The sequence below is a fragment of the Phyllostomus discolor genome, chromosome 9 (genome assembly GCF_004126475.2).
Source record: "Phyllostomus discolor isolate MPI-MPIP mPhyDis1 chromosome 9, mPhyDis1.pri.v3, whole genome shotgun sequence".
NCBI classification, from domain to species: domain Eukaryota; kingdom Metazoa; phylum Chordata; class Mammalia; order Chiroptera; family Phyllostomidae; genus Phyllostomus; species Phyllostomus discolor.
The window spans coordinates 85950339-85977889 of record NC_040911.2 but is presented as its reverse complement, the minus strand read 5'-3'; the positions used below and the strand labels follow the sequence as shown (position 1 = coordinate 85977889).

Below are 27551 nucleotides of genomic sequence, written 5' to 3'. Positions count from 1 at the left end.
CCAGTAAGAAAACGTGTGGGCTGTGTAGTTGTGATCACTTCTTTCTCTGAGAGAGCCACAGATCTGTTCAGCTGTAGGGTCCACTGGGCCAGGCTGTGTCGTTTTCACTGCCTAGAAATCCACATGGCATCTCAGATGGCTCCTAACACAGCACAGGCACTCAGCAGAACGCCCGTCCCTCTTGATGTAGAAAGTCGGCGGATCAGAACAGTATCAATGTCGTTATAAACAGAATAGGCAACAGTCATAAAGCCACTGAATAAGGAAATCAGAACTCATCAAAAAGTCTTCATGGTAAAAATAAAAAAAAGATAACTTTAACAAAACATTTCCTAGCCCCCAACCCTCCAACCCCAGTGGCATGAATTCCTCTTCACCTGTGGCTCTCATGGCACTCTACACGAGCCTCACCGGGTGGATATTCTTCCTTTACTAACTGGTCCCTCCAGTCAGACAGTGGTGCTTCCTGAGGACGAGATTTTCCTCTAACTTAAACTGGGGTCATTCTCTTTCATGAAAAGGCTGTTACCCTATCAGCAGGACATGTGCTTCAGGTTCTTTTTCAAAGAAGGGAAGATGACCTTCTACTAACCCATTCATGTCCTGAGGTCCCATCAGATTTGGAGGTAACTGAAGGTACTTGGGGACAGGGTGAGCTGGAGAAGAGTTTAATCTTTGAGCAGAAAAAAGAGTGAGCAAATGGACCAGAGAGACAGCATCCCTGAGTGTCCAAGAATGAATACTGGCCTGGACATATGAAAAATGCCCAAAATTCTCATTTAATCCCCATAATAACTATAAAGAGGTGTTTCTCAAGCTTTAATGTACATAAAAATGACCTGAGGATCTCATGAAAATGCAGGTTCTGCTTCAGAAGATCTGGGTGAGGCTCAACAGTCTGCATTTCTAACAACTCCCCAAAGACCACACTTTAAGTAGCAAAGTTACATAGTATCCTGTTTTTGCAGCTGAAGCAGCTGATGCTCAGAAATATGAGACTTGCCCCAGATCCCAAAAGTAATAAGTGGGAGAAGTGAAATGTAAACTTAGGTCTTCTGATCCCAAACCCAGGGCCTTTTCTACCATACCATACCACTAACCTTTTGAACTAAACAGCTATAATCACAGAGATATATAGCTTTCATGAATCCCTCAAAAAAGCCTTCCGGCCAGCTTTGCTCTGTAAGGAAGAGGGAGGATAGAGCTAGAAATATCAGCTATGGGAGAATCAAGCCAGATGCTCTTGTTAAGAACTTAAATCCTTCAATCTTTCAGCTAAGGCTCTTAAAGAAGAACCAAACAAACTTTAGAGGATGCTAGATGCTCACTGCTTTACTAATGAAAGGCCACAGCAAAGTAACTGCTTTTCAAAAACAAAACAAAAACAAACAAACAAACAAAAAACCTATCTCAGTGATATGGGAATTACCAGCGCCATATAGCATGCAGAACCAAATTAAACCCTAAACAAACGGCCAGTCCTGCATGTTCTGGGCTGTGCTGCTCAGACCGTGACTGGAATATTAAGCATATTCCACTCTGCCCATTCCACATCTTAAGAGCAACACTGATGAGCAGGAGAGCATCCAGGGCAGGGCAGTAAGAACAGAACAGAAACACCAGGCAACAGAACAGTCAACAGACAAGGGAAGACCTGTTCTAGGGACGTGCAGGCTTGAGACATGAGCACTGTCTCCTTCCATCTGTCTTGTCAAAGGAATATGAGACCTGTTCTGAGGCCCTAAGAGGCAGAATGAGCAATCTCTTCTTCCAACAGAAGAAACACAGTTCACTTTGTCAGAGCTCAGATTTGCCCCCATGCCTTCTACCTCTAGATGCCACCTTCTCTCTACCACCCCAAGCTGCTTCCCCATGGAGCTACCACCCCAATCTGTACTGGAGGTAGGCACTACAGGAAGACAGATCTCAGTTCCAAAAAAATGATTTTATAGTCACAGCTGCCCAAAGACATGCTATGCTATAGAGTGGAAGGATAGAGCACCTAATATAAATCCCATCAGCAGAGAGGTTCAATCAGAGGCTAATCGCTTGGCAGGAATACTGCAAAGAGAATTTGGGCCTTGGATGGGTGGATGGGTGAGATGAACCTGCCAATCCTCAGAGATGAATTAATCTCTTCCTGCTGCATTTTCCTCTGGCGCTTCATTTGCACACTCATCACAATTTGTCTTTTATAAGTTGCTTGTACGTGTGTGTGTTCCTCACTGAATTGTGAGGTCTTATAGGAAGAAGCGAGTGTCAGCCATCTTTATATCCCTCACTGCACCTACGACTATACCTGGGAAGCCAAGGAAACATTTATGTCCCTCCTACGAGCCAGGCACTCCGCTAGGCACTTTACATATATCAGCTTATTCCATATCCTCACAAGAACCCTAAGAATTATTATTATTCCATTTTTATAGATGGAAAAATTGAAACTCAAAGTGGATAACTGCCAAGGTACTGCTGGTGAGTGGTTAAGCTGGTATTCAAATTTAGAAATCTTTGCCTACACCATGCATCATGCTGCCTCCCTCCTAGAAGTAACTCAATAATTACCATCTGCTGGCTTGAGACAAACACCTTTAAGACAAGGTAGTACTATATCCAGCTAGGTCTGTAGTTGCTTCCTGCTACTATGCTTAAACTTTCCTTCTAAATATAGTCATCCACCCACAAAATGACCAATCTAAAGTTGTTGTTTTTGAATATCCTCTGTCTTACTTTTTAAAACACCGTGGCATAGCACAAAATAATCCTGGGCAAAAGGACCACGTTTTCACAAACCTTTCCTACCCAAAGGAACTCCTCAAAGCCCCAAGAGCCCCACCCCTCCTCCCAATCCTCCCTGGCTCCATTTCAGGGCTCTGGACCACTGTAAACAAAGCAGCTCCTGGCTAAGCCTCAGAGATGTACACTCACACACATCTTCACAGGCCTCCTTCTCCACACCCAAACCCAACTCAGGACAACTCAAGATTTCCCTGAGCAAAGCAGTCAAGCTCAAAGGTTCTCACATTCAGCTAAACTTACAAAGAAAATCTATACTGAATTTCAAATCACATTATAAACCTACTGGCAGGCACTTAAAAATATTTAATCTCCCTGCCAAATGGGGCAAAAAAAAATTGTCATTTGAATTAAAGGCGCCAGCATGTTTGGACAGCCAACACATAAGGCCTCTCTGGCATTCCATCTGTCTTAAGAAGTAAACCAAACCCAACCTAGCCAACCATTTCTTCAAACAAGCAATCTAAGTGTCACCAAGGGAAATTCCCACTGCTCAGTTCCTTGGTGGGGCTGGGGGGGGGGGGCGGCGGCTGGGGGCGGGGGTTCAGGTTTTCCATCCCTGGGCCTCTGGAAGAGGAGATCCTGCTGGCACATGTACCATTAAGATGCTGTGATTTTCAACCTGATACTTTGATTCCAGAGAACCAAAAAGCCACGTTCACTATAAATTTAACTTATTAGGATGTCTTCCCACATGCCAGTGTTTTACAGCAACTTTATTAAACATGAGAGAGTCACCCTGGCTCCAGCAATGAGCAGGACTTAATGAAGACATATTTCCCCTGAGCTCCTGGCCTCTCTGCATCGATCAGACATTTTCAGCTGAACCTAAATTAACCTGTAAATGAACTGATTTACATCCATAAATCCAAAGAAATTTACCAGTGTGGGGTATTTGAGATACCCAGTCTCCATTTCCCAATCTCACACAATTCTCTTGTTAAACTAAAGTATTATCCTCTGTACAAACTGTTTTCATTTTTATTAAAACAAGGCAAAAGGGAAATCTGAACCACCTAGGGTAGATATTTCATAGTTACAATGCCTTAAGAAGAAAAGAATCTCTGATATCTGATCATCCTTCTTAGGAAGAAAACCAACAGGACACTCTTTAGATAGGTACCAAAAAAAGGCCTGAGTCTGGGTGATTTTGTCATTTCACCTAGCCTGCAATCCTGGTTTATATCTAGTTCTCAGCGAAAAAACTTTTCCATTTTGACAATCAAACCAAAGAAGTCTGACCAACAATAACTTCATCAGAAAACTATACTTACTCAATATTCACATTGTGCCACACTCTTTCATACGCTATTTTAGCTAATCCTCACCATATAGTCACGTGAGATGAATATAATTTCTACTTTATAAAAAAGGAAAGTAATGATATTTAAGTTTCCTGGATGGCAGGGACCATGTCTGGTGTCTCCGCATTCCTAGCACTGAGTGTGCAGCCCAGGACACAGTTTAAGAGCCTACCACATGTTTAAGAATGAATGAATGAATGACTAAGGGAAAGGAAAAGCAATTTGGAAAAAATATGCAACCCAAATTTTGCTCTAATCTCCTAACTGAAACTACTGCCTGGAATACACCTGCACACTGCAAATAATGTCCTTGACCTTCACAGGTTTGTTTCAAAGGGCAATGTATTGTCTTTCCAATGTGTATGCCACAAAGATAGCATCCACATTTGGCTATACAGTCCACAGAGCAGGGCCTGATCCTATTTCACTTCTTTTTCTCCCACTGAGCACCTCACCTTGCACAGGTGCCAGTTTAATGAGCTGAGCAATAACAAAGGTCATGATGATACCTTTAGCCATAAGGGAGTAAACAGAACGCCAGGTGCCCACAGCCACCAGAAAAACTGGTCTCTGAGTCATTACATGCTCTCTCGAGCCTCATTTTCCTCTCTATACAATGGGAATAACAACAGAACATACACATTTTCATTCATTTAATAAATATTTACTAAGCATTAACCACATGCCAGGCACTCTGCTAGGTGCTGGAGACATAGTGAGGAACATGAGTATCACATCCTGCTTCATGGAACTCACAGTATCCACGGACACTGTGAGACTCCCATGACAAAAGGACTTTTACAAACTTCAAAAAACTATACCATTATGAAGTACTGCTCCTCCTCTGTGTTCTCTAGCTTGGTTAACGGCATCGCCCTACAACCACTGTCCAAGCTGTAAACTTGGGAATTGTCCTCAATTCCTTCTCCTTCATCCTGTACACAGTTCTAATCCACCACCCAGTCTCTTCTGATTCTCCTTCAGAAAACTCTGACATTATTGCTTCTCATCTAGTTTTCCACGCTTCTATACTAAGCACTTGTTCCTACCTGACTAATTACAAGTCTCCTTGTAATAATGATAATGGCAAGCATTTATTGATCACTTACCATATGGAAGACATTGTACTAAAAGCTTCGCGTGCATAACATAATTTAATACAATAAGGTAGATACTAGTACCCTTTTTATAGAAGAGGAATCTGAGGTGCTGAGTAACTTGCCCAAGATGCACACAGCTAGTGACAAAACTGTGGCTCCAATCCTATCTGTGAGATTCTACCCTTAACTGTTACTGGATCCCTGCCTCCAATCCCTTCCTAGCTGGCTACTTCTTCCTTTATGCTGCTGCTGGAGTGTTGTTTCAAATATCCGAGCTAATCTGTCTCTTCTGCTGTAAAACAGCCAATGGCTCCTCACCATCTCCAGGTCAAGGTCTAAAGGCTACAGGCCACTCCCGTGTTAGCTATCTGCTGTCCTGCCACACTCTCACAGCTACCCAAACTCTCTGCTGATCCACCTTTCATCTTCTGCAAAGCCTTTTTTGCCCTTGCCCTCCAGATAGGAACCTTCTCCTCTTTAGCCTTGGCCCCAAGTACACACTCTTGTTTCAGCACTACCTGGTATGTTTCCTTCCTTCTCCCCTTCCTCTCCCCTCCCTTTCCCCTCCTCCTCTCCCCGCCCCCCCCCCCCACACACACTCAAACTAAAAAACAAAACAAAATAAAACAAAAAAAAAACTACACACTTTCAATCCTGAGTCCCTGGAGGGCAGGCACAGTGTATTTTCATCTCTGATTCTCTAGGTTGCAGCACAGTATCAAGTAAGTGCTTAAACAAGTGGTATAAGGTAGTGACAACACCTCAGCACTATCCCAGTAAGCAGGTAAGACCTTGCCCCCAGAGGACACAAAAAAGAAAGGCAGTAGCTCCTGTCCTCTCAGGCAAACTCAAGAAGACAGACTGCTTTCAGCAAAGTTATTACAACTGAGATTGGTCCTCCATGGTCTATTGGAAGCCTCTCTCCAAGCCTCTTGAAAACCAAATTCAATCCCCTCTGAAACTGTAGAAACTAAACTAGCTCCAGACCAAAAGATCACAGGAGAATTGCTCTTTGATGGGAGATGAGGTAAAATGATGCCCTTCTCAACCACCCTGCAATGAGCAAAGTATTCCAAATGAGACTGGCAGAAACAATGACTCTAATTACTATGAACATCAGAGGATCCCGATTGAGAGTCATCCAAGAAAAAAGCTCGAGACAGCAAAATATGACCTGCTCTCCACTGCAGACCTACAACTGGAGTCCAGGCCACAGACAGATGACTACAGCCGCCTTCTCACTGGTCTCCCCGCTCCCATCCTCACCCCCTCCACTGGTCTGTTTTCCAAAGAGCAACCAGATGGTGTTTCTAAAACTATTATCGATGATTAGTACATGCACCTCCTGCATAACACCCTCCAACAGCTTTTCATCCACTTGAAATAAAATCCAAACTCTTTACCAGGAAATTCAAGGTCCACTCCCCACCCCCCTTATTTCATACCACTCTCCTCTTCAATCACTACATGCCAGAAACAGAGGTCTTCTGTTCCTTAAAAGCCAACCTCTGAGCCTTTTCCCATGCTGTTCTCCCCACCCAGCATGCTCCTCCCCTAGATTTTTACAGAGTTGGTTCTTGCCCAAGGAACAAACTTACCTTTTCAAACAGGACTTCCCTAACCACTCTATCTAAAGCAGCACCCTTTCCCACCCCATCACTCCCCGTCAGACTTTTTTCTAGCACATCACAACTAGACAATACTTTCTTCATCTATTTTCCTGGCTCTGCTTCCTACCACATTAGGGTGGAAGCTGTGTTTTGTTCATCCTATGAACATAATGCATGCAGTAAGCACACAGAAGGAATTTCCAGAGGATGTGCTATCAACAAAGAAGCATCCCCAGGATGGGCCATTTTGTTCTTCTGTTAGAATGAAGAAAACATCTACTTAGCCCCTACTATGTGCTGAGCACTGTAAATCCATGACCTTCCTTTCAGAGAGGGAAATTAACTACCTTCAAGGTCACAGGGCTAAGGGACTGCCAGGCTTCTGAGTTAAATAACTTAATTGTACAGCTGGCTTCTCAAAGCCTCTCACCTTTGCCTTTCTTAGGAGGAGGGTCTCACACTATCTATGGTTCACTCTCATGTTGCCATAACAAGTCAAATATGTCTAAATTACAGTTATTAAAGCATTTTCACATTCACCTCACTTGACTGTAAAGCACTTACCCAGAAAGCCATACAACAAGAAGTAAAGTGCCTCAAGACTCAATATCCCAGCCCTTAAACACAGCAGAGGGCACTGGGGAGGAGTCTCAGCCAATGGAGGAAATGAATTCTTATTTATGGTTTTAAAGGGATGAGGAAGCAGTGAGTCACAGGGTGAAGGCTTGCACTGCGTGAAGGTCTGATAAGACCTGGCTCTGAAGCAACAAGAAGTGAATCACTGAACTGAAAGGCACTTTAGGGCTCATGGAGGCCAAACCCTGGCTGATAGATGGGGGAGATGAGACAAGAGCAAAAGTAACCTGCTCAAGTTCACTCAGCATGTGAACAGAGCCGGAACCACGGGTCTCCTCGCCCCCAGCCCCCTTTTCTCTCCGTCAAGGAGGCTTCTCAAGGAAAATTCTGAGTCAGAGAGTGAGAAGAGGCCAAGAGGAGCTCATGGACTCTACAGAGGGGTAGGGGTGGGACCAGGAAAGAACAAGTGTTAGATTGGGGGTCAGAAATGATCCAAGAAGGAGGAGATCCCTGGGAATGTGGATGAAGGCCGTCCAGAGGGAGGAGAAAAAGGCAGAAGAGAAAGGAACAGAGTGAGGGCAGAGTGTTGTGAAAACAGGGTCTGAAGGGGCCTGGTAGAGTAGGGAAAGCCTGAGGGGCAGAGAGCCTGAAATGACAGTCTGATGGTGGAGGAGTCCAAGCTCGGGCAGACACTGAAGGGAGTCAGACTGGGAAAGTTCCATACCCGGAAAGGCACGGAAGGGAGTCTGACGGGAGATTTCTCGGATCCGAACAGACCCTGGTGCGAGTTCGATGAAGGTGGAGTCCGGGCCCCGGCGCTGAGGGGAATATGAGGGGGCCGGGCCGACTCACCGCGCTTGTTTTTGGTGCCGTGCTTCTTGGCTGCCGTCAGCTCCTGCTCGATCTTCTTCTCCAGGAATTCTTGTTTCTTACTTAGCATCTCCTCCGTGTCCCGCAGCCGCTGGATGGCCTCCTGGGGGGTCGGGCCGCCCTTGCCAGCCTTACCCCCTCCCGCCCCAAACAGCTTCCCGAACACCGACATGGTTGCTGCTCGCCACGCCGGCCTGCGCCGTCAGTTTCGGCTCGGCTCGGCTCCAGCGCCCGCTCCCGGCCCAGCCGCTCCCAGCCGCCGTAGGCCTCTCCGCCGCCTTCGCCCAGCAGCTGAGCCCGGCCGCGCCACCTCCCACAGGCCCCCACGCCCGGCCGGGCCGGCGTCAGGGAGACGCGCCGCTTACTACAACTCCCAGTAGGCAACGCGCTGATTGTGCCTCAAATCTAGTGGAGAGAGGCGCGTGGCATGCCGGGAGGCTATAGTCTTCCGGCTTGAGGCGCTGGGCGGTGCTATTTTTGGCCTGTCTAGGGTCAAAGGGCGAGATGGCATGCTGGGAAATGTAGTGTCCTTGGGAAGCCGCTCTGTAGGGGAAGGATAGAAAGAGAAATAACAATATTTAACGAAACAGTAATCAACATTATGCATATTGTAGGATGCCGGCATTGTGAAAAGTGCTTTGTACACATTATCACATTTAATTTTCACAATCCTATGACAGACGATACACCTATTTTGTAGGTGAATAACCAAGACTGTGAAATTGAGTGATTAACTTAATTTACTATCCTTGTCTTTGCATTTGCTGTTCCCTCTACCCGGAATGACTTTGTACTTCTAATTCACCGAATAGGCTCTTCAAAACCTTCAGAACTGGAGTTAGACTGCAAAGGTTCAAAACCCATTTTGAATACTTTCGGGCAAATTGCCACCCCTATAATGTGTACCTCCCTTACAGAAACTGTATACTAGAGAAGATAACAGGACCACCCTCAAGTTTATGTAAGCTAGGGAATGTCAAGTGCTTACTTAGCATAAGCGCTCAAAAATATGTATACATTTCTACAGATTCTGCGTCATCATTATGCACAATAATTAAATCAAGAGGAGACCCAGAACTTTCAAAAGTAGCAGAAGTATTGAGAATTTTTCCCGCTGCATTACACAGGCTCAGCTGGATGTGGGGCCACATTTTATTGTTTTCCCTTCTTCTTGACTGTCAAGAGTCACTTCAGCCTTGGTTGGTGTGGCTCAGTAGACTGAGCGCCAGCCTGCGAGTGGAAAGATCACTAGTTCCATTACTGGTCAGGGCACATGCCTGGATTGCAGGTCAGGTCCCCAGTTGGGGGAATTACACATGAGTGTTTCTCTCCCTCTCTTTCTCCCTCCCTTGCCCTCTCTCTAAAAATAAATAAATAGAACCTTTAAAAAAAAAGTATCACTTCACAATCCATTAGCAGTGAGGCTGGGAGTAGTAGCCAATACTTTCCCCAAGCCCACCATTCTAATTCGCTGCTTCCAATTGCCAATGTAGAAAAACATGACTTCTCAAAAGCCATTTTTATCCTTTCCTGAACCTCTCAACATGTGAAGTTGCTTGGGAACAGAGTTTCAAATAAATGACAACTTAACTGAACTTTTTCTCTTTTATTTCACATATGAGTCTTGTCTCTTCCCCAGGCTATGATCTACATGTGAAAAAAACACACCTCAGATGTTGTTTTTCTTGTAATCTTCCACAATCTCATCCTGCATATATAGGTAGCCATCCTCAGAGGATGGGGGAGTTTATTTCACTCAACTTTCCAGGATAGATTAAATTTTTCAAATGTGAGAGACATATAAGAATTCACAGCAGCATAAATGGTAGAACATAAGTCACGCTTTTGTTTGTTGTGTAACTGAGACATTACAATGTTTTTATGAAAATAAAAAAAAAAAACAAGGAGACTTCAATCAAGCCACCTTATGGGTACAATGACTCCTCCACATCTAAGCAATATGCCCTCTCCCCTCTTTATCGAAGTCATGCTACAACCAGGCATACAGGCAGCAAAACACCTTGCTGGGATTCAGCCATGACTCAAAGAATACATAAATTGGCAGACCCTGTAGGCCTTACCACCATCAGCCTTATATTGCTGGGGCATAAGCTGAGGATGACAGTGGAGCCTCTGTCATAATGTTGGGAGCCCAGAAAAACATCTTGGAGATATGATAGCAGAACACTCAGATTTAATCTTAATTACCAACCCCCACCAATTGGTACGGGCCACTGGGATTGCTGGGTTGAGAATTTTGAGGCTGTATCAGGACTCCTTGTAAAAATATGCTAAGAATGAATGGAGAGATACACACACACAAACCCGTAAATAACTGAAGTGTGATGGGCCTGGGAGCAGGTATAACCTCCCTGAAGAATAGGGTTAGGACAGACCTGGCAGAACCTAAGAGGGGCAAGTGGGGAGTGGGGGGAGATTGTGCACTGGGAGGGCCCTTGCACTTGACCTCTGGGGGGTTACAGGACCTGCTCCATACCCATTCATCAGAGCATATGCAGGCCACACAGCAGGCGCTGTGCCCTAGAAAGCCAACTGTTTCCTTCTCAGTGAGGCTTTCCAGGCCACCCCATATAACTCTGCAACTTGCTCCCCACCCCACATTCTAAAACCTCTACTGTCCTCTATTTTTTCTTTTTCTATAACACTCATCACCTTCTGATATATTATCTAATTTGCTTATTTACTTTGTTGTTTATCTTCTGCTTCTCCACGGGGAATCTCCACAGATCATTGTTGGGTTCACAGTGTATCATCAGGGCCAGAACTATACTTAGCATTTAGTAGGTGCTCAATAAGTATTTGTAAAATGAATTAATGGACTGAGGTAGAAGTGACTTGGGGGCAGAAGTGGGTCTGGACTCATTCTTGCTATGATGAAATCTTGGATAAGACCCTTTCCTTTTTGGGCCTGTTTATTCTGACTCTACAAAGGGCCTTCAAGACTAAAGTTGGGTCTCTGCCTCTGCCTCAGGGCTCTGTGCCTCACCATTAAAGCAGGCACCCTGGGCAAGTAGGGGGTCACCCCCAATCCAGAGGTAGAATCTGCTAACATCCCTGACTACCACCCTCCAAGTGCTTGAGAATCTCTGAGGGTCACTTGCTGGCAGATTTGAGGTTTGGGTCACTTGTAACTGCCACCTCCACTCCTTCCTCCCCAGGGGAGATAAAACTGGCCCAACCTGTTCTCCTGGGCCACACAGGATACTTGCTCTGTCAACTGAGACTTCCAAGCCGCCGCCTCTGTTATTTGTCCCAGATATTTTCAGCTCCCTCCTAAAAGTTTTCTTTGTATCAGACATTAACTTCCATGGCTTTGGGTCAGGGTTTCTCAGCCTACATGGCAGGCTCTTACTGGGAAAATCTCACCCTTCTGCACTGTGGGATTGGAGAACGGAATGGGTAGAGTGGGCCTTGTTCTCTCAAAGTGCTGTTGTCACTTGTTGAGTGATTATTTATTCAACAAATATTGATCGAGCAATTCCCGGGCAGTACTAGATGCTATAAAAATATCAGTGCACAAACAAAAGGCCTTGTCCTCGTGGACCTTTTGTTTTTAATAGGGAAAAAGACAATAAAGAAATGTCTAACATAATGTCAAGGATGATGAATAGAAATGAAGCAGCCCTGACCTATGTGGCTCAGTGTGAGTGTCATCCTGCCACACAGAGAGGTCACCGTTTCCATTCCCCCTCAGGGCACATGCCTGGGTTTCGGGCCAGGTCCCCAGCTGGGAGCCTATGAGAAGAAACTGATGAATGTTTCTCTCTCACATCAATATTTTCTCCCTCTCTTTCTCCCTTCCTCTCTAATATAAAATCTTTAAAAAAATTTTTTTAAATGAAGCAGTATAAGGAATTAGATGGTGATGGGGGAGGGATGGGAGCTATTGTAGACGGATTGGCCAAGGAGGGCCTCTCAGAGGGAATGAATTTTGGACCAAGGTGAATGGAGTGAGAGAGCCAGCCATATGAAGATCCAGGGGGGAAAAGCTGTAGACAGAGGGAACAGCAAGTGCAAAAGCTCTAAGGCAGGAACCAGCTTATATGATGGAGGAGCAGCGAGACAGCAGGTGTGGCTGGAATGAGAGACGAGTGGTAGCAGATGAGGGCGGCATCAGGTAGAACCTTGAAATCTACAGAAAAAAAAACTTTATATTTCATTCAGGGAGAAACCAAAAGCCACTAGAGGATTTTAAACAAGAAAGTGGCACAATCTGATTCAGGTTCTAGAAAGATCCATTGGGCTGCTGTCAAGAAAATGGATCATGGTGAGGGAAAGCAGGGAGGCCAAAGAGAGGGCTGATACAGTCACCCATGCGAAAGAGGTTGGCAGCCTGGACAGGGTAATGGTGGCCAAGGAGATGAACAGGGGTTGGAGCCTCAAAGAAGTGGTTCCAAATAAAACCCCAGCTCGTGAGGGCTTTAGCGATCCTAAGACAAGGCAGGGACTTTGGAATCCTGGGTTTGAAGCCCAGCTCCATGTATTCTGGCTATGAGTCCTTGGGCAGGTTACTACACCTCTCTGAGCCTTGGTTTCTGCATCTGTAAACTGAGCATAAGACAGCTTGCTTCTGAGGGGTGTCCTGAGGACTCAGTGACGGGTAAATAAGGCATGGAACACAGGGCTTGGCGCTTAATAGACAGTAAAGTTAGCCACAACTCAATCCCCCACATTTATTGGTAGAGAAACTGAGGCCAACTAGCTGAGAGGCAGAGGCAGACAGAAGACTGGACAGGGAAGGGAGGAAAAGAAGCAGGACTTACAGGGATCCCCAAGTCATATTCCCACAAAGTCCAGACAGTGAAATGGATGAGTAAAGTAGTCCAAGACCATGAAAAATCATATGATCCTCTCTAGCCATCTTGTTTTCCCACCTTTGAGGGACATGGGAAATTAGAAATACTTCTCTACTGTAAGACAAATCAACGTAAGTACAGTGAGTAGAAATTGGCATTCAGCTGCAATGGGAGGCAGCAGTGAAGGATAACTATGGCCATATGGAATGCACGTGCCCGCTGAAGGGGCCTGGCTAGCAGCTGTACCTGACTGCTGCCCCACTGGGAAAGACGCCAATTTTAAATTTAGAAGTCAGAAATCCAGGTTTTTAGGTAAAATCTCCCAATTTTAATTAAATTTTCTAATTGTTTCTGGATATAGGAACACAGTAAATTTTTACATATTGATCTTGCAATTATTTCAGCATACTTGCTATTATTTCACCATTTCTGATCCCTACACCATTTACTTCTTTTTCTTGACTTATTGCTTTGGCTAGGCCTCTAAAATAATGTTGGCGTCATGATAGAAGGCATCCCTGTCTTGTTCTTAACACGAAGAGAATGCATCTCACTTTTTACCATTGCAGTAGGTTTTATATTTCATTATTTTTAAATGTTGGCTCATTTTTTAAAACACTGGAAACTAAACCAAGTTTCTCTGTAGGCTAGAATCAACCTACGAGCTGCCAATTTGTGATCTTTACTTTACCTGAGTTCTCTCTCTGAGTTGTGACAATTTCTTTGGGTAGATACTATTTATTCTCCCCATTTGACATATGAGGACAGGGAGGTTCAGAGAGATGAAGTGCCTTGCCACAGGCACACAGCCAGGAGGGGGCAGAACCAAGATTCAAACCCAGCTCTTCCAGATGCCAAAATCTGTGGGACAGCCCATTTACACTACATTCTATCCAGTACCTTGGGGCTCTGTAAGGAACCCTGGGGTCCTGAGTGACCCTTCACTAAGGGTCTTCCCCTCTTGGGCCTCAATATCCCCATCTGTCAACGTAGGAGAGGTTTACCTACAGGAACCCCAAAATTGCCTTAGCCTCCTCCCCAGTAGTCCAACTCTGCATCTATTAAATGTCAGACCTGACCTTGATATGTCCTGTGACTTGGTTCCGCCACCAACTGCCACACGACTTGGGGTTGCTTAACCTCACTGAGCCTGTTGCCTCATCTCAGCTGTAAAATGAGATTAAAAACATCACCTACCTCGAAGTGTTTAAGACATGCCAAACACCGCATAAGTGCCTAATAAATGTTAATCCTCATGATTCTGGTAAATGTGCATTCATGTGTACACTGGCAAGAAGAGGCAGAAATATAATTTAAATAGCTGTATTAGGATAAAAATGTGGTTTTTAACATTTCCTTTAATGTCACAAGTTTTAAAAATGTTTAATGCCTCCCGTGACTCATCCATTATGTAGAGAATAAAGTCCAAATTCCTTAACCCAGCATCCAAGGATCTCTGATTCATAATCAGCCCATATTTCAACAGAGCAGAGTGGCTAACAGCACATGGAGACAGGCCTCCCCAGCCTGAATCCCAGCTCTGTGACTTACTAGCTGTATGAGCTTGGGCAAAGAACTTTGCCTTTCTGTGCCTCTGCTTCCTCATCTGTAAAATAAGAAAAGCAACAATTCTCACCTAATGGGGCTGAGGTAATGTGAAATAAAAGACTTAGTATAGTGCCCATAGTATGTCCATGTGGAGACTTGAACATAACAGCGATTATCATGATCTACCCACTGTGTCCAAATCTCTGGTCACCTTGGACCATTCACTGGCACCAGAGTACAACAGGCCTTGCACTGTCATAACTCGAAGTCAGGGCTCATACCTTGCCTTCCCCTAAGTACCCATGAGTTAAAACACTCTGTATGAAGGCCCAGCTCAAATGTTACTTCTTCCAAAGAGACATCCTGTCTCTGTCAGTCCCTCTCCTAGCTTTTATGAGGGCAGGGTACACTAAGACCCTCACCCCCTCTGCTGTGCACTGCTGCCTCATTTGTCCCTCCCTTGCATCCTACCTTTCCTGAGGATGTGGCGAAGAGCCCCAGCACAGATGTCAGAGGGATGTGTCAGCTTTCAAGGAAACTCAGTTATCAAACTGAGCCCAACAGTTCTCCAATGCTGTGCCCTGTTCAGTCTTGAGCCTTAGTTTCCTCTCTTATAACTGAGGCAGTGTGGCCCAGAAGGGTGGTTGTGAAAATAAATGAGGAAACTCAGCCAAGGCCCCTTCTCTCTCTCCCTGCCTCCCAGTGAGCCTAGTTTGCTTCCCCCTGGACGGATGCGGATGGGGGAGGGAATGCTGGATGCAGGGGCATCTGTGGCCATCCAGAGGCCTGCTCGAGATGGACCTCTGGCTCTAGTCAGTGTTTCTGATTCCAAAGGGCTTGGGGGTGAGGCCCAGGACCTTGCATTTTCAAAAGTGAGCAGAAACTCCTTCTGCTGCGTGTTTCCAAGGGCTATATTCTGAAACAGTCATTCTGGGAACACAAAACCTCCCCATGGCTACTGGGGCAGCACAGTCCTGCATGAGGGTCCATGGAGCCCTCAGCCCCCACACATTTTGAAGGGGTGAACGCTGCCACATAGGGACTGCCGAAGCTACGGCTTGAGCCATGCGGATACACATTTTGATAAAAACATTTATTGAGCACTTTTCAAGTGCCAGGCACTATGTGAATCCTTTGCTTATTTCATCAGACCAGATCCTCATGACAGCCCTATGAGGTAGTATTGTCATAAGCCTCATTGCACAGATGAGGAACACAGGGCTTAGAGAGGTAAATTGACTTACCCAAGGTCACACAGCAAGTGAGTGACAGCGCTTGGATTTGAAGCCAGATTGGGCTGATAGTTGCACACTCACCACAACATTCGAGTACCTCCTAAATGCCTACATCACAGATTCATCTGGGGATGCTGTGAGGAGCCTTATGTAAAAAGGTACAGCAAATACAGGCCCTGACCATGTCAGGCTTCCCCTAAGGCAGCCCGGAGCGGGTGGCGGGACTACCCTGTCTTCTCTGTTAGGCAGCCCAACTGCAAGCCTGGACCCAGCCAGACCCTGGGCCACTCAGGCTCAGCCATCTATCTTGCCATCACCCCTGCCTGGAAGCCACAGGCAGCCCTGCCCTAGGTCCCAGAACACCACAGAGCTTTCCAGAAGGATAGGGGATACAGCAGGGTGGTCATGGGCCAGGGTTTATAAGTGACATTCCAAAAGGTTTTCCACTGAGCTGACAGCTAGCTTCCACTGGGAAGGATGTCTAGTATGCCCTCAGAGGCTGTAGACTCAAAGACGCGCATCAGGCCGGGCCATGGGAGCAGACACCACAGGTCCCTCACTCCGAGGCCTGGATGTAGACAGGCACAGCAAGCATGGCACAGGGACCATCGGCCCCTGCCTGCAGCTCTGCCAGTGCCAGGTTGGGGCCCAGGCCTTCAGCATGCCCAGGCACTACCAGCTCAGGTTCGCTGCCCACTGTGCCACCCACTACAATGGACAGCACGGCATCTGGCTCCGAGAAGGGTGGCTTGCCTGGGACAGCCTCGGGCACTGGCCCAGCCCCTGTGTCCTTCAACTCCTCCAGCCCCAGTGGGTCGGGCATGGAGGCCACCACCTTGTGCCCACCACTGCTGCCACTGCGGGGAGCCGACCTCCTCCGGGAGGGTCGCCGGGCTTGCAGGTCCTTATCCTTTTGGGGGCCGAGGCGACAGCGGTGATCCTTGAGGTATTTGTGGCGGGAAAAGCCCTTGGCGCAGCCAGCACAGCGGAACTTGTAGTTGCCCGTGTGGGCACGCTGGTGCTCAGCGAGATGGGCGCGGCGGCTGAAGGACTTGCTGCACAGGGCGCACTTGTGGAGCTTCATGCCTGGTTGGGAGGGGAAGTCAGTGAGAGGCGCCCAAACCCTTTACCCTGCACTTGGAATAACACCCAGTCTCTCGGCTTGCCTACAAGCGTCTGTGTGACCTGGGCCCTGCTACCTCCAGTCTCATCTCTCACCTTCTCCCAGACACTCAGTGCCAGCCACACACCCGCTCTTCTCAAATGCATCAAGCTGGTTCCTGCTTCCCAGCCTTTGTACGTGCTGTTCCCCTCTGCCTGGAACAGTGTGTTCAGCTCCTGGATCTTGGCTAACTACCCCAGGTCCATCATCTCTCTCCTCTCCGGTCTGCCCGCCTCACATTGGCCCCCTAAGACCATTCTCTACAGGGCAGCTAGTGACATCTTCATAAAACACATAAAGGACCATGATATTCCCTGCTCCACAGCCTTTTTACCCAAGTTTCCCACAAAGCCCTGTGCAGGCTGACCACCCCTTCACCTCTCAGCACCATTCCCTTCCTCCCCATGCTTCGTACTCTGAGCTCCAGGCCTCTCTCCTGACTTTCCTTGTCTCAAACACCCTCAATCCCTTCCCTGACTCAAAGTTTTGCATCTGCAGCTCCCTCACCCTGGAAGCCAGCTCCTGGCTCTTTTCACATCACCTCCTCTCTCCATTCTCTGCCCCATCACCCTGTTTATCTCCATCTCTGCACTCAGCATACTTTGCTGCTACATACTTATTTATCTGCTGTTCATTTTTGATCTCTGCTGCTAAATCTAAGTTTCCCTAGGAGGGCAGGGTAGGATTCCGCCTGTCTGATTCCCCACCTAGCTCCCCCAGTGCCTCACACATGGTAGGTTCTCAATGGTCGCTCACTGAGTAAATCACCGGTGGCTCCATGCACACATGGAGTCAATTCCAGCTCACACTCAGCCTGAGCCATAGGCCCCTCGCCTCCCTGGCTTGGAGAGGGGCAGTGACTTGCCTGAGGCAAGTGGCAGCGCCAAAACTCAAACCCAGGCCCTCTGTCTCCAAGTCCCTGATCTACTCTCACAGTTTTCAAACTTTCTTTGGCCATCCTTTCTGTAAAGCAGTGGTTCTCAACCAGGGGTGATTTTGTCCCCCAGGAGACTTGTGGCCTGTCTTCTGGAGATATTTCTGGTTACCACAAATATGTCTCGGGAGATGCTGCTGACATTTACTAGTTGGAGGCCAGAGATGCTACTAAACATCCCATAGTGCCCAGAGCAGCCCTCTATGAAAACAAATTATCTGGCCCCCAAACCAACGGTGCCAAGGTTGAGAAATCCTGTTCTAGACCAAACAGTACATGGAAAGGCAGCCAGGCTGCTCTGGTGAAGCTCTGTGAAGCTCCCAAGAAACTGAGGAGTGGTGTGGAGACCCCTGGATCTACATCCTAGCTGCCAAGCTCTGCGGAGGGGACCAGAGATTTTTCCTGGCTTTATCTTGGGCTAGTCAGAAACTGATCTCCCTCCACACCTGATCCATACCTTTACCACACTTGGAAACTCTCTGGTTTACAGTCATCTTCTCTCAGGTCAGCTGCCCCTCAGTGTGGGGGACTATGTCTGACTCACCTCTGTGCACCCCAAGGACCCTAACATAGGTCTGGCTTGTGACTCACATGAGCAAAAGCCTGTTGGCTGGAATGTACCAGACAGGGATAATAAGCCCCATGGGATGTGTGTGGGGAACCTGCCCCTGGCGGCTTATGCTAAACCAGACCCTCCTGGCAGGTCCGAGAGCCACTTACCAGAGTGAGAGAGGATATGAGCCTTCAACTTATCTGGCCGGTTGAACTCCTTACTGCAGCCTGTGTGTGTCCTAGAACACAAAGCCACTGGTCAGGGGTGCTCAGCAAGGCCAGGACCCTCTTGCTGGCCTATCTGCCAGCTCTGAACATGATGACCCTGTTGTCTATCCTAACGGCCAAGCAAAGAAGCAGAGTGGGGAGTGAAGCCAGCGGGGAGGGCCCGGGACAGGATAAAAGGAGAGCCTTCAGTCCTCAGACCTGACTGACATCAGTCTGTCCCACCACTGGGCAAACCTGCACCCCCTCCATGCCAGTCTCTACTCACGAGAAGGGGCATTTGTATTTCTTGAATGGCTCATGGATCAACATGTGTCTCTTCAGTTTGTCTTTGCGGTTGAATGCAGACTCACACACTGAGCATTTGTAGGGTTTCTCACCTGCAGAAGATGCAGACAACGGGAATGAGGATCCCATGAGATGGAGCCTGGACATGGGGTACAAGGGTTCCTACTAGAAGGCAGCAGCTCCTCTGGGGAAGTGGCCTGAGAAAAAATAGCCACTCTCATTCCTCATGACTTTATTTTGCCAAGGAGATTGAGCCAATTTAGATAGGGTGGTCAGGAAAGGCCTCACTGATGGGCAAGATGTGAGGCGAGACCTGAGGTAATGAGGGAGCGAGCCATGTGGAGATCTGGGAGTGAGGGTCCCAGACAGAAGGAAAGGAGGGGCACTCAGGGTGTCTGAGGAACAATAGGGATGCCAGTGTGGCTGGAACTGAGTAGGGGGATGGAGAATGAGGCAGAAGATGAGGTCAGTGAGGCTCCCTGGCCCTAGAAGGCCAACAAAGGCTTTTACTCTAAACCAGATGAGATGCCACCAGAGGGGCTGAGCAGAGGAAGGACAGGATCTGACTGTGGAGTTTTATAGGCTCTCTCTGGTTACATGGAGAGAATAGACTGAGCGGGGAGAAAGGAAGGACGCTGGTGTAAGAAATGGGCAAGGGGTCAAGCACAGCCTATGTCTGGAATGCAGAACTGGCAGCCCTTGCCAATGGGGTATAAGAAGAGGGGAAGAACCTGGGATGAGACTAAGGTAGGCCAAGTGATAGGGTGGGTGGTCATGGCATTTGGTGAAATGAGGCCCACCATGGGGGAGGGGGTAATTACATCTTATCTAATTGGATTCTTTTAACCAACCATGAGGTAACTACTATCATTATCCCACTTTACAGATGAGAAAACGGAAGTTCATGGTCTATATCTAGTAGTTGGGGGAGCTAAGATTCTAGCCCAACAGTGTGATCCAGAGTCTGCCTTTGTAGCCCCCGATTGTCCTGCTGCAGAACCACTGGGAGCAGGGGAGCTCTCACCTGACAGGCGTCTGGGGTCACAACCTGCCCTAAGGAAAAAGCTGTTACTGGACTGTTTTGATTTCCTGGCATTATTTCCTCTCCATTCTCCCTCTGGAATAAATAGAGTACTTTTGAAAAATGCCATCCTCAAGCCAGCAATGAAGGAAATTCTGGTCCTTACAATGGAATGCTCTACAGTCATTAAAAAGATTAAGATCATCTGTGTTTCTTGATCTGGAAGGCTCTCCTAGACATATTGCTAAGGGGAAAAGAAAGCTACAGAATAGCTTAATACAGTCCCCATTTTTGTTAGAAACAAATACAATCCCCACACTCCAAAAAAGCCCAAACCACATATGCTTGTACATACACAGAATATGCAGACAGAAGAGTAGGGGAGGGTACATGCCAAACTGTCCATGACAATTAGGATTTGAAGAGGGAATTTAACATTTGATATTATGTACTTCTTCTATACTGCTTCCATTTTTTATAATCAGCATGTATTATTCTTTTTAAAATTTTTTTTTTTTTTTTTTTTTTTTTTTTTTTTTTTTTTTTTTTAGAAAAAGGGGAAGGGAGGAACAAAGAGATGGAGGGAAACATCCACGTGAGACAATCCGATCAGTTGCCTCTTACACGCCCCGATGGGGGACGTGGCCCGAAACCCAGGCATGTGCCCTGACCAGGAAGCAAACCAGCGGCCTTTTGGTTCACAGGCTGATGCTCAAGCCACTGAGCCACACCAGCCAGGGTGCATGTATTACTTTTGAGTAATAATTTTTAAAAGAGAATAATTTGGTAATACCTGCCAAAATTACCAATGCATATACCCCTCTCCCCCTTTATTGTAAAATATACCTAACATGAAATTTACCATTTTAGCAACCTTTAAGTGTACAGTTCAGCGGCATTCACACCGTTGTGCAACCATCGCCATCGTCCATCTCCAGGACTTCTTCAGCGCCCCAAACTGAAACTCAGCACTGCACACACATCTTAACCCAGCACTTCCACTGCTAGGCATGGAATATACACTACGGGTATACTACCAAAAGCTTGCCAAGGGACCCACACAGCACTGTGCGTACAAACTAATAGCCAAAAAATAATTTGTGTCTATCTATAGGAAACTGGTTACATAAAAGATGGTAAATGCAGAAGAATACTATGAAGCTGAAAAAAAAAGTGCTATAAAGGAACATCTTTAAGGTACATTGAAAAGTGAAGAAAAAAGGTATATAATAGAATTATATGACATGCTCATTTGTGTAAAAGTAAGCAAATATTTTTTATGGAAATAAAACTGGAATGACACAGGCTGTGCCGCTAATAGCTGTTGTCTTTGGGGGAGAGGAGCTGTTGCCTTTGGTAGGAGTATTTTTCAAACTACAAACTGGGAGTCACAAGCTGTTGATGGTTATTTTAACAACTAAAACTGAACAGAAAGTACTGCTTTGTGAAACTTTTGTTTCAGTATATTCTATCTATATAGATGTGTTTCCTGAGTTGCAATATAAAATGTATTTTTTTACCATAGGTCACAGTATAAAAAAATTGAGAAACATTTGGATTGTCCATCTGAGCTGAGAGGAGGGTTTATTTTCATTATATATGCTTTTGTATTGTCAAAGATTTTCTCCTAAGGTTTTCTCAATCTTTTTATCCTTTTCTTCCTTCCTTCCTTCCTTCCTTCCTTCCTTCCTTCCTTCCTTCCTTCCTTTCTTTCTTTCTAGAGAGGGAAGGGAGGGAGATAGCGAGAGAGAGAGAAACATCAATGTGCGGTTGCTGGGGGCCATGGTCTGCAACCCAGGCATGTACCCTGACTGGGAATTGAACCTGTGACACTTTGGTTCGCAGCCCACACTCAATCCACTGAGCTACGCCAGAGAGGGCTGATCCTTTTCAATAAAAAAGAAAACAATAATTTTCCATCTAATAAAAAAACATTAGTACAATTTTAAAAAACCAATGTGTCTGGACTGAGGAACCAAAGAGAGGGGGTTTGGGGCAGATGTGAGTGCTAATTCAGTGATGAGAAAAGCAGGCCCAAGGCCAGGGACTCACAAGGGTCTGAGAGAGCGGACTCTCAAGGGGCAAAGCCAAAAGGACCCCACAACTTCTCGGGGCTGATCTTTGCTCTAGTGTTGGTAGGAGCCCCTCGGTCACTTGAGAGGGCAGGTTGGTAGGGGCCAAGGGGGAGATGGGAGGAAAAGGGGGCAGGAGATGGATGGGGAAAAGGGCAAAAGGGAGATAGGGAGGAAAGCCAGAGGGGGATGGGAAGGAGAACAAAGAAGGGGTTGGGGATGGGGGAGGAGAAGGAGGCAGGAGTTGGTGGGGAGCTGGGTACCCACCTGAGTGGATGTGAGCATGCAGTTTGAGGTAGTGCTCCCGCCGGAAGAACTTCTTACACACCTGACACTTGAACCTGCCCCCACTGCCATGTGTGGGCAGGTGACGCCGCAGGTAGCGTTCGCAAGTAAACACCTGGCAGAAGAAAGGAGTCGGTTTCAGGTCTGACTCTCCAGCCCTTGCCACCCTGAGCTCAAGGGGCCCTGCATTTCCCACCTTCCCTTATAGAAACAACTTCTTTTCTGCTCACTAGGGGTCAGGACCCCCAATGTCAGGCACAGCCCTTAGACCATCACAGCTCCCATTACTCACCCATAAGCCCAGTCAAAACATGCCTGCTCTGAGCTTCTGCCCAGGCAGTTTTCCTACCCAGAGGGCCTTTCTCTCAGCCTGACAAACTCCCACTCATCCTCAAGACCCATCTCAGATGTCACTGCTTCTGAGAAGCCCTCTCTGACTCCACATTGCCACGCTAGGCAAAGCAAATTCGGCCCTTGAATACAGACCCACATTTTTAAAGTCAGCATTTAACTCGCTGAATTACAGCCCTTTGCCTATACAGGATCTCCAAGAGGACAGAAAGGGGCTTTCATTCCCCAGCACAGGGCCTGAGTCACATGACTGACAAGTAAAAGAATAAATGAAAAATGTGAACAAACAACTAAAGAAATGAATGAAAAGGTGATAGAGAGCCAGAAAACACAGGAGCCATTCCTTTTTTTCATTCATGTGGTATAGAGAAGTGGCCAAGGGCACAGGCCCAACGGCCCCACCACCAACCAGCCCTACCACGTCCTACTGGGTGACCTTTCTGTGCCTTGGTTTCCCATCCAGAAAATGGAAAAGTTAAAGCATGCCTGTCTCCTAGGGTTAAATGAGTCAACCCATGTAAAGCACTCAGAACAGCATCTGGCACATGGCTCTTGCTCAAGCCACGATACCATTTACTTGGACCACAAATTCCAAACCTCAAAATTAAACTATACAATTAGAAACATCTACAACAAGGCTGAAGTGAAACCAGGGCTGTCCTGGAAAATCTGCTGTGTAAGGTTGTGAGAAAATGAGTAGAATAAAGAAATAGGTTAAACACCCAGGGGCTACAATCAACAAAATCCAGATTTCAGGAAAGTCCAGAGAACAAAAAAAAAAAGAGGGAAAAAGGGATCAGTGGTGTGGGGAACCTATATATTAAAAGAAATTTTATTGATATCAGCCAACTACAATATGCAGACCTGATTCAAGCAAACAAACTTCACAAAAATTATGATTTTTTTGAGACCATTGGAAATAGGAATATAGCCTGGATATTTGATGATATTGAGGGACAGGCCTCATTGAGGCTGTCCAGATTTGCTAAAAAGAACCAATAATCACAAGGATAATAACACATCAAGAAACTGATGGTCGCTGTTCAGACGCTGGGCCTGGGCCTAGGAGACATTCCATGTCAGCCCAGCGCGGCACGGCCCAGCCCAGCAGCAGCCACAGGTGGCCATGCATGGGGTGTGATGCATAAGACGGACCAGGCAGAGCATTTACTCTTCAAAGATGAAGTGTCATCTGTGGACACAACCCCAAGCTTTGCCTGCACGGGGGGAAGGAAACAGTGAGGAAACAGTTTTCACTCCACCACCTCTAGCCCATTTTTGTTGCAGGTGTACCCACCTTTTGGCAGTGCGGGCAAGGGAAGTTGTGAGTGGCGGTCTGCAGGTGGTGTTCCAGGGCCTCAGGGGTAGAATATTTGTTGACACATTTGACACATCTAAATGGGAAGGAGCAGGAAAAGTGAGAGAGTAGCGTGGGAGCTGGACCAGCCCAGCAAGCCCAGGAATCTGCCACTCCCCTCCCCCAGGGTCAACATTAGGTGGAAAAATCCTGTATTTAATTCATTCTCAAATTAGTCTACTCCTCACTAACCACTGTCTCCATCCTAGTCCAAGCTGCCATTCTCTCTCACAGGCACATATACAGTAGCCTCCTCACTGGCCTCCCTGCCTCATCCAGCCTCTATAAGGCCCATTCCCACGGGGGAGCCAGTAGTGCTTTCAAACATCAAAATTAGCCCTGGCTGGTGTGGCTCAGTGGATTGAGTGCCAGCCTGTGAACTGAAAGGTTGCTGGTTTGATTCCCAGTCAGGGCACGTGTCTGGGTTGTGGGCCAGGTCCCTGGTTGGGCGCATGTGAGAGGCAACCAACTAATGTTTCCCTTTACACATCGATGCTTCTCTCCCTCTTTCTCCTTCCCTCCCCTCTCTCTGAAACTAAATAAATAAAATCTTTAAAAAAGATTTTTAAAAAATCAAAATTAGACCATGTCACACTCTTACGTAAAAGCCCACACCTTGGTCTAAAGGCCTACTGCCTGATCTACTTCTACTTCTCAAACTTCATCTTTATCCACCGCCCAGCTCACTCCCTCTGCTCTCGCCACACTGGCCTCCTTAACATAACTGAAACACACCAAGCCGGATCCCCCTTCAGGGCCTCTGTACTTGCTGTCTCTATGATTGGGAACACTCTTCCCCAAGTCTTCCTCTGGGCAGCATCTTATCCTTCACGTCTCAGCTCAAATGTCACCTCCTCAGAGAGGCCCTCCCTGACCACCCTGTCTCAAGTTGCTCCCTTCTGCCCAATCCCCTTCCTATTACGTCACCCAGATTTAGTTTCTTCTTAGCATGTATTACCCGGAATTATTTTGTTTGTTTGTTCACTCGAGTATTATCTGTCTCCTCTACCAGGAAGTGAGCTCTGCAGACAGGGGCCATATCTGTTCTTTTCACAAACTGCTCTGACCGCCAATGACAACCTGTCACATGAAAGAGTCAGACAGACAAGGATCCAGGCCTGGTTCTTTCCCATCTGTGACCCTCGGTTTCCTTACCCATAAAATGGGGTGGGAATCCCAAATGGATCTGCCCGGTGTTCATTCTTAAGAGTGTCCTGGAGCCGAAGGACACGACTGGGCCAAACAGCTCATAAATTGCAAAGCACAGTCTTGACTGTCAACAGTCTTTATATCACTGTGGCTAACACGCCTTCAAAACAGCAGTTTCAAGCCACAAACCTGAAGAGGACCCCATTGTCTCCCCACCGTGAAAACATTTGCCAGCAAATAAAACCATTTATGATGCAGTACCAGTGAGTAATGCCTAAGGTAAGCAGGCAATTCCTGCCAAAAACAAAAACATGGGCCCTGCCATCTGCATACCAGGCCACCGCGGGAACTGCAGGCAGGCTGCACCTGTGGAGGGCCCAGGGGACGCTCTCAGACCACACGCTGAAAACAGTCTACATGCCTCCGCAGCAAGAAGGAAAGAGGAGGTGGGGTGGGAAGAGAGCTACCAGAAGGGCAGGAACCTCCAAGCTGGTGGGAAGAGAGCACAAGAATCACACCAGCTTCAGCGGTGAGGAGACATAGGCTTGTGTGGGAAGTAGCTTAGCAATAACCACTAAAATTAAAACTCCCTGCCAGAAACATCACCCTAACTAAGTCATCCAAGGTAACACCTCCAGAAATGGGGTAAGCCAACATCACGTACCTCCTGATATAATGCACTGAGAAGGGCACAGCATCACCTTGTCATGTTCCTGCCGAAAGTGCCCATCTTGGATCTAGGCAAATCCAAACCAAGGGCATTCCACAAAATAACTGGCCTATCTATACTCTTCAGAAATATCAAGGTCATGAAACAAAGACAGAATGAGGACCTGTTCCAGCTTCAAGGAGACAAGGAGACATGACGACTGAATGAAATGTGTGATCCTGGATTGGATCCTGGGACAGAAAAAAATTTTTTCTTTGTCTATAAAGGATGTTATTGGAACGATTGGAAATTTTATAGTAAGGTCTGTAGATTAGATAATAGAAGTGTATTGATTTAACTTCCTGAGTTTCATAACTACACCATGCCTGTACAAGAGGTTATCCTTGTTTTCTAGAGAACACACACCAAAGAAAGGGTAGAAAAGTATCATGTTGGCAAACCCTTCCCAAGTGGCTCAGAAGAGGATAAAGCAAGTGTCATAAAAAGTTAACATTTGGCAAGCCTGGGTGAAGAGTATCTGTGGGAATTCTTTGTACTATTCTGATAACTTCTCTGGAAGTCTGAAATTATGTCAAAATAAGTTGACAAAGAATTCCTGAAAGCAACTGTGTGTGGAATGGGGAAGTCAATCAGGATAGACAGGGAATTCCTTTTCACTCTATGCCTTTTTGTAGTTTTTAAATATTGCACTGTATGCATGTAACAATTATTTTTTGTGGTAGATAATTAATCGTTTTTAAACCCGCCTTTGTTCTTTGACCTGCAAAATTGCTACCAGGAACTTGCTCACAAATGCATGAAGATGTATGTCCAAGGTTGTTCCCTGTAGTGTTGTTTGTAATAATGACAAATTGGCAATAACCCAACCAGCCCACAATAAAGAGGGGACAGGTTCAGTAAATTATATCACATCCTCATATAATGGAATACTAAGCAGCTGTTTAAAGGGATGAGGCAGGTCTCTTTGTGCTGAAATGCAAAGACATTCATATTACAGTTTTATGTGTAAAAGTTTTAAGTGACAACATCAAGTGTGCAGAGTGATCCTATTAAGTTTCAGTCTGTTGGTCAGAAGTTGCGCAATAGGAAGGTGGTGTGATAAATTTTCACCAAATTCGGTGACTGTGTTTGTGATGCTCTGACTCAACATCACCTGTGATATCTATATCCACATCTATAAACATGCTTATTACAGATATGTACCGCAAGGGTAATGGGCGTTATCTTGGGTGACGGAGTTTTGTTTTTGGTTTTTGTATGGTTTTTACAAAAATTATTTTCTCTGCATTGAACACGAATTTTGATAATTAGAAAAAAAACAACAAATCTTACTTCTAAAAGGAAACAGTAAATATACAGCAATATACCAGTGGCAAGCACAAATTTAACTTGCGGGGTTTGGGGAGGCACTGCAGGCAGCCAAGGTAATGTGGCCCAAAGCAGAGCAGCCAGACCAATGGGGCCTGGGCCCCTGAAAATGGGATGAAGCCACCACGCCCGTATCTAAATTTTAAAAATTAACTGAGCTCCTATTATGTTCCAGGTCATGTGTAACTGTCTCATACTCATCTTCCTTGATCCTAATGAATAATCCAAGTGAGCAGGCACCATTGTACCCTCATTTCACGGAAT

The 27551-nt window shown here is 46.4% G+C and overlaps 2 protein-coding genes across 3 annotated transcripts in view; both read right to left on the bottom strand.

The window, feature by feature from the left end:
* Positions 1–8568, bottom strand: part of CHMP4B (charged multivesicular body protein 4B) — a 40999-nt gene extending 32431 nt beyond the window's left edge. The window contains exon 1 of the mRNA XM_028524058.2: positions 8236–8568. Coding sequence (XP_028379859.1) covers positions 8236–8425 — 190 coding nt within the window. The 5' untranslated portion in view covers positions 8426–8568. The remainder of the gene's footprint in view (positions 1–8235) is intronic.
* A 5879-nt stretch (positions 8569–14447) lies between these two features.
* ZNF341 (zinc finger protein 341) overlaps positions 14448–27551 on the bottom strand; it is a 48787-nt gene continuing 35683 nt past the window's right edge. For both annotated transcript variants that reach the window (XM_028524954.2, XM_036009729.1), the window contains 5 exons: positions 24041–24137; positions 22375–22507; positions 18995–19106; positions 18670–18740; positions 14448–16939 (listed from right to left, as the gene is read on the bottom strand). In XM_028524954.2, the coding sequence (XP_028380755.1) occupies positions 16410–16939; positions 18670–18740; positions 18995–19106; positions 22375–22507; positions 24041–24137 (943 nt within the window). In that variant the 3' untranslated portion in view covers positions 14448–16409. The remainder of the gene's footprint in view (positions 16940–18669; positions 18741–18994; positions 19107–22374; positions 22508–24040; positions 24138–27551) is intronic.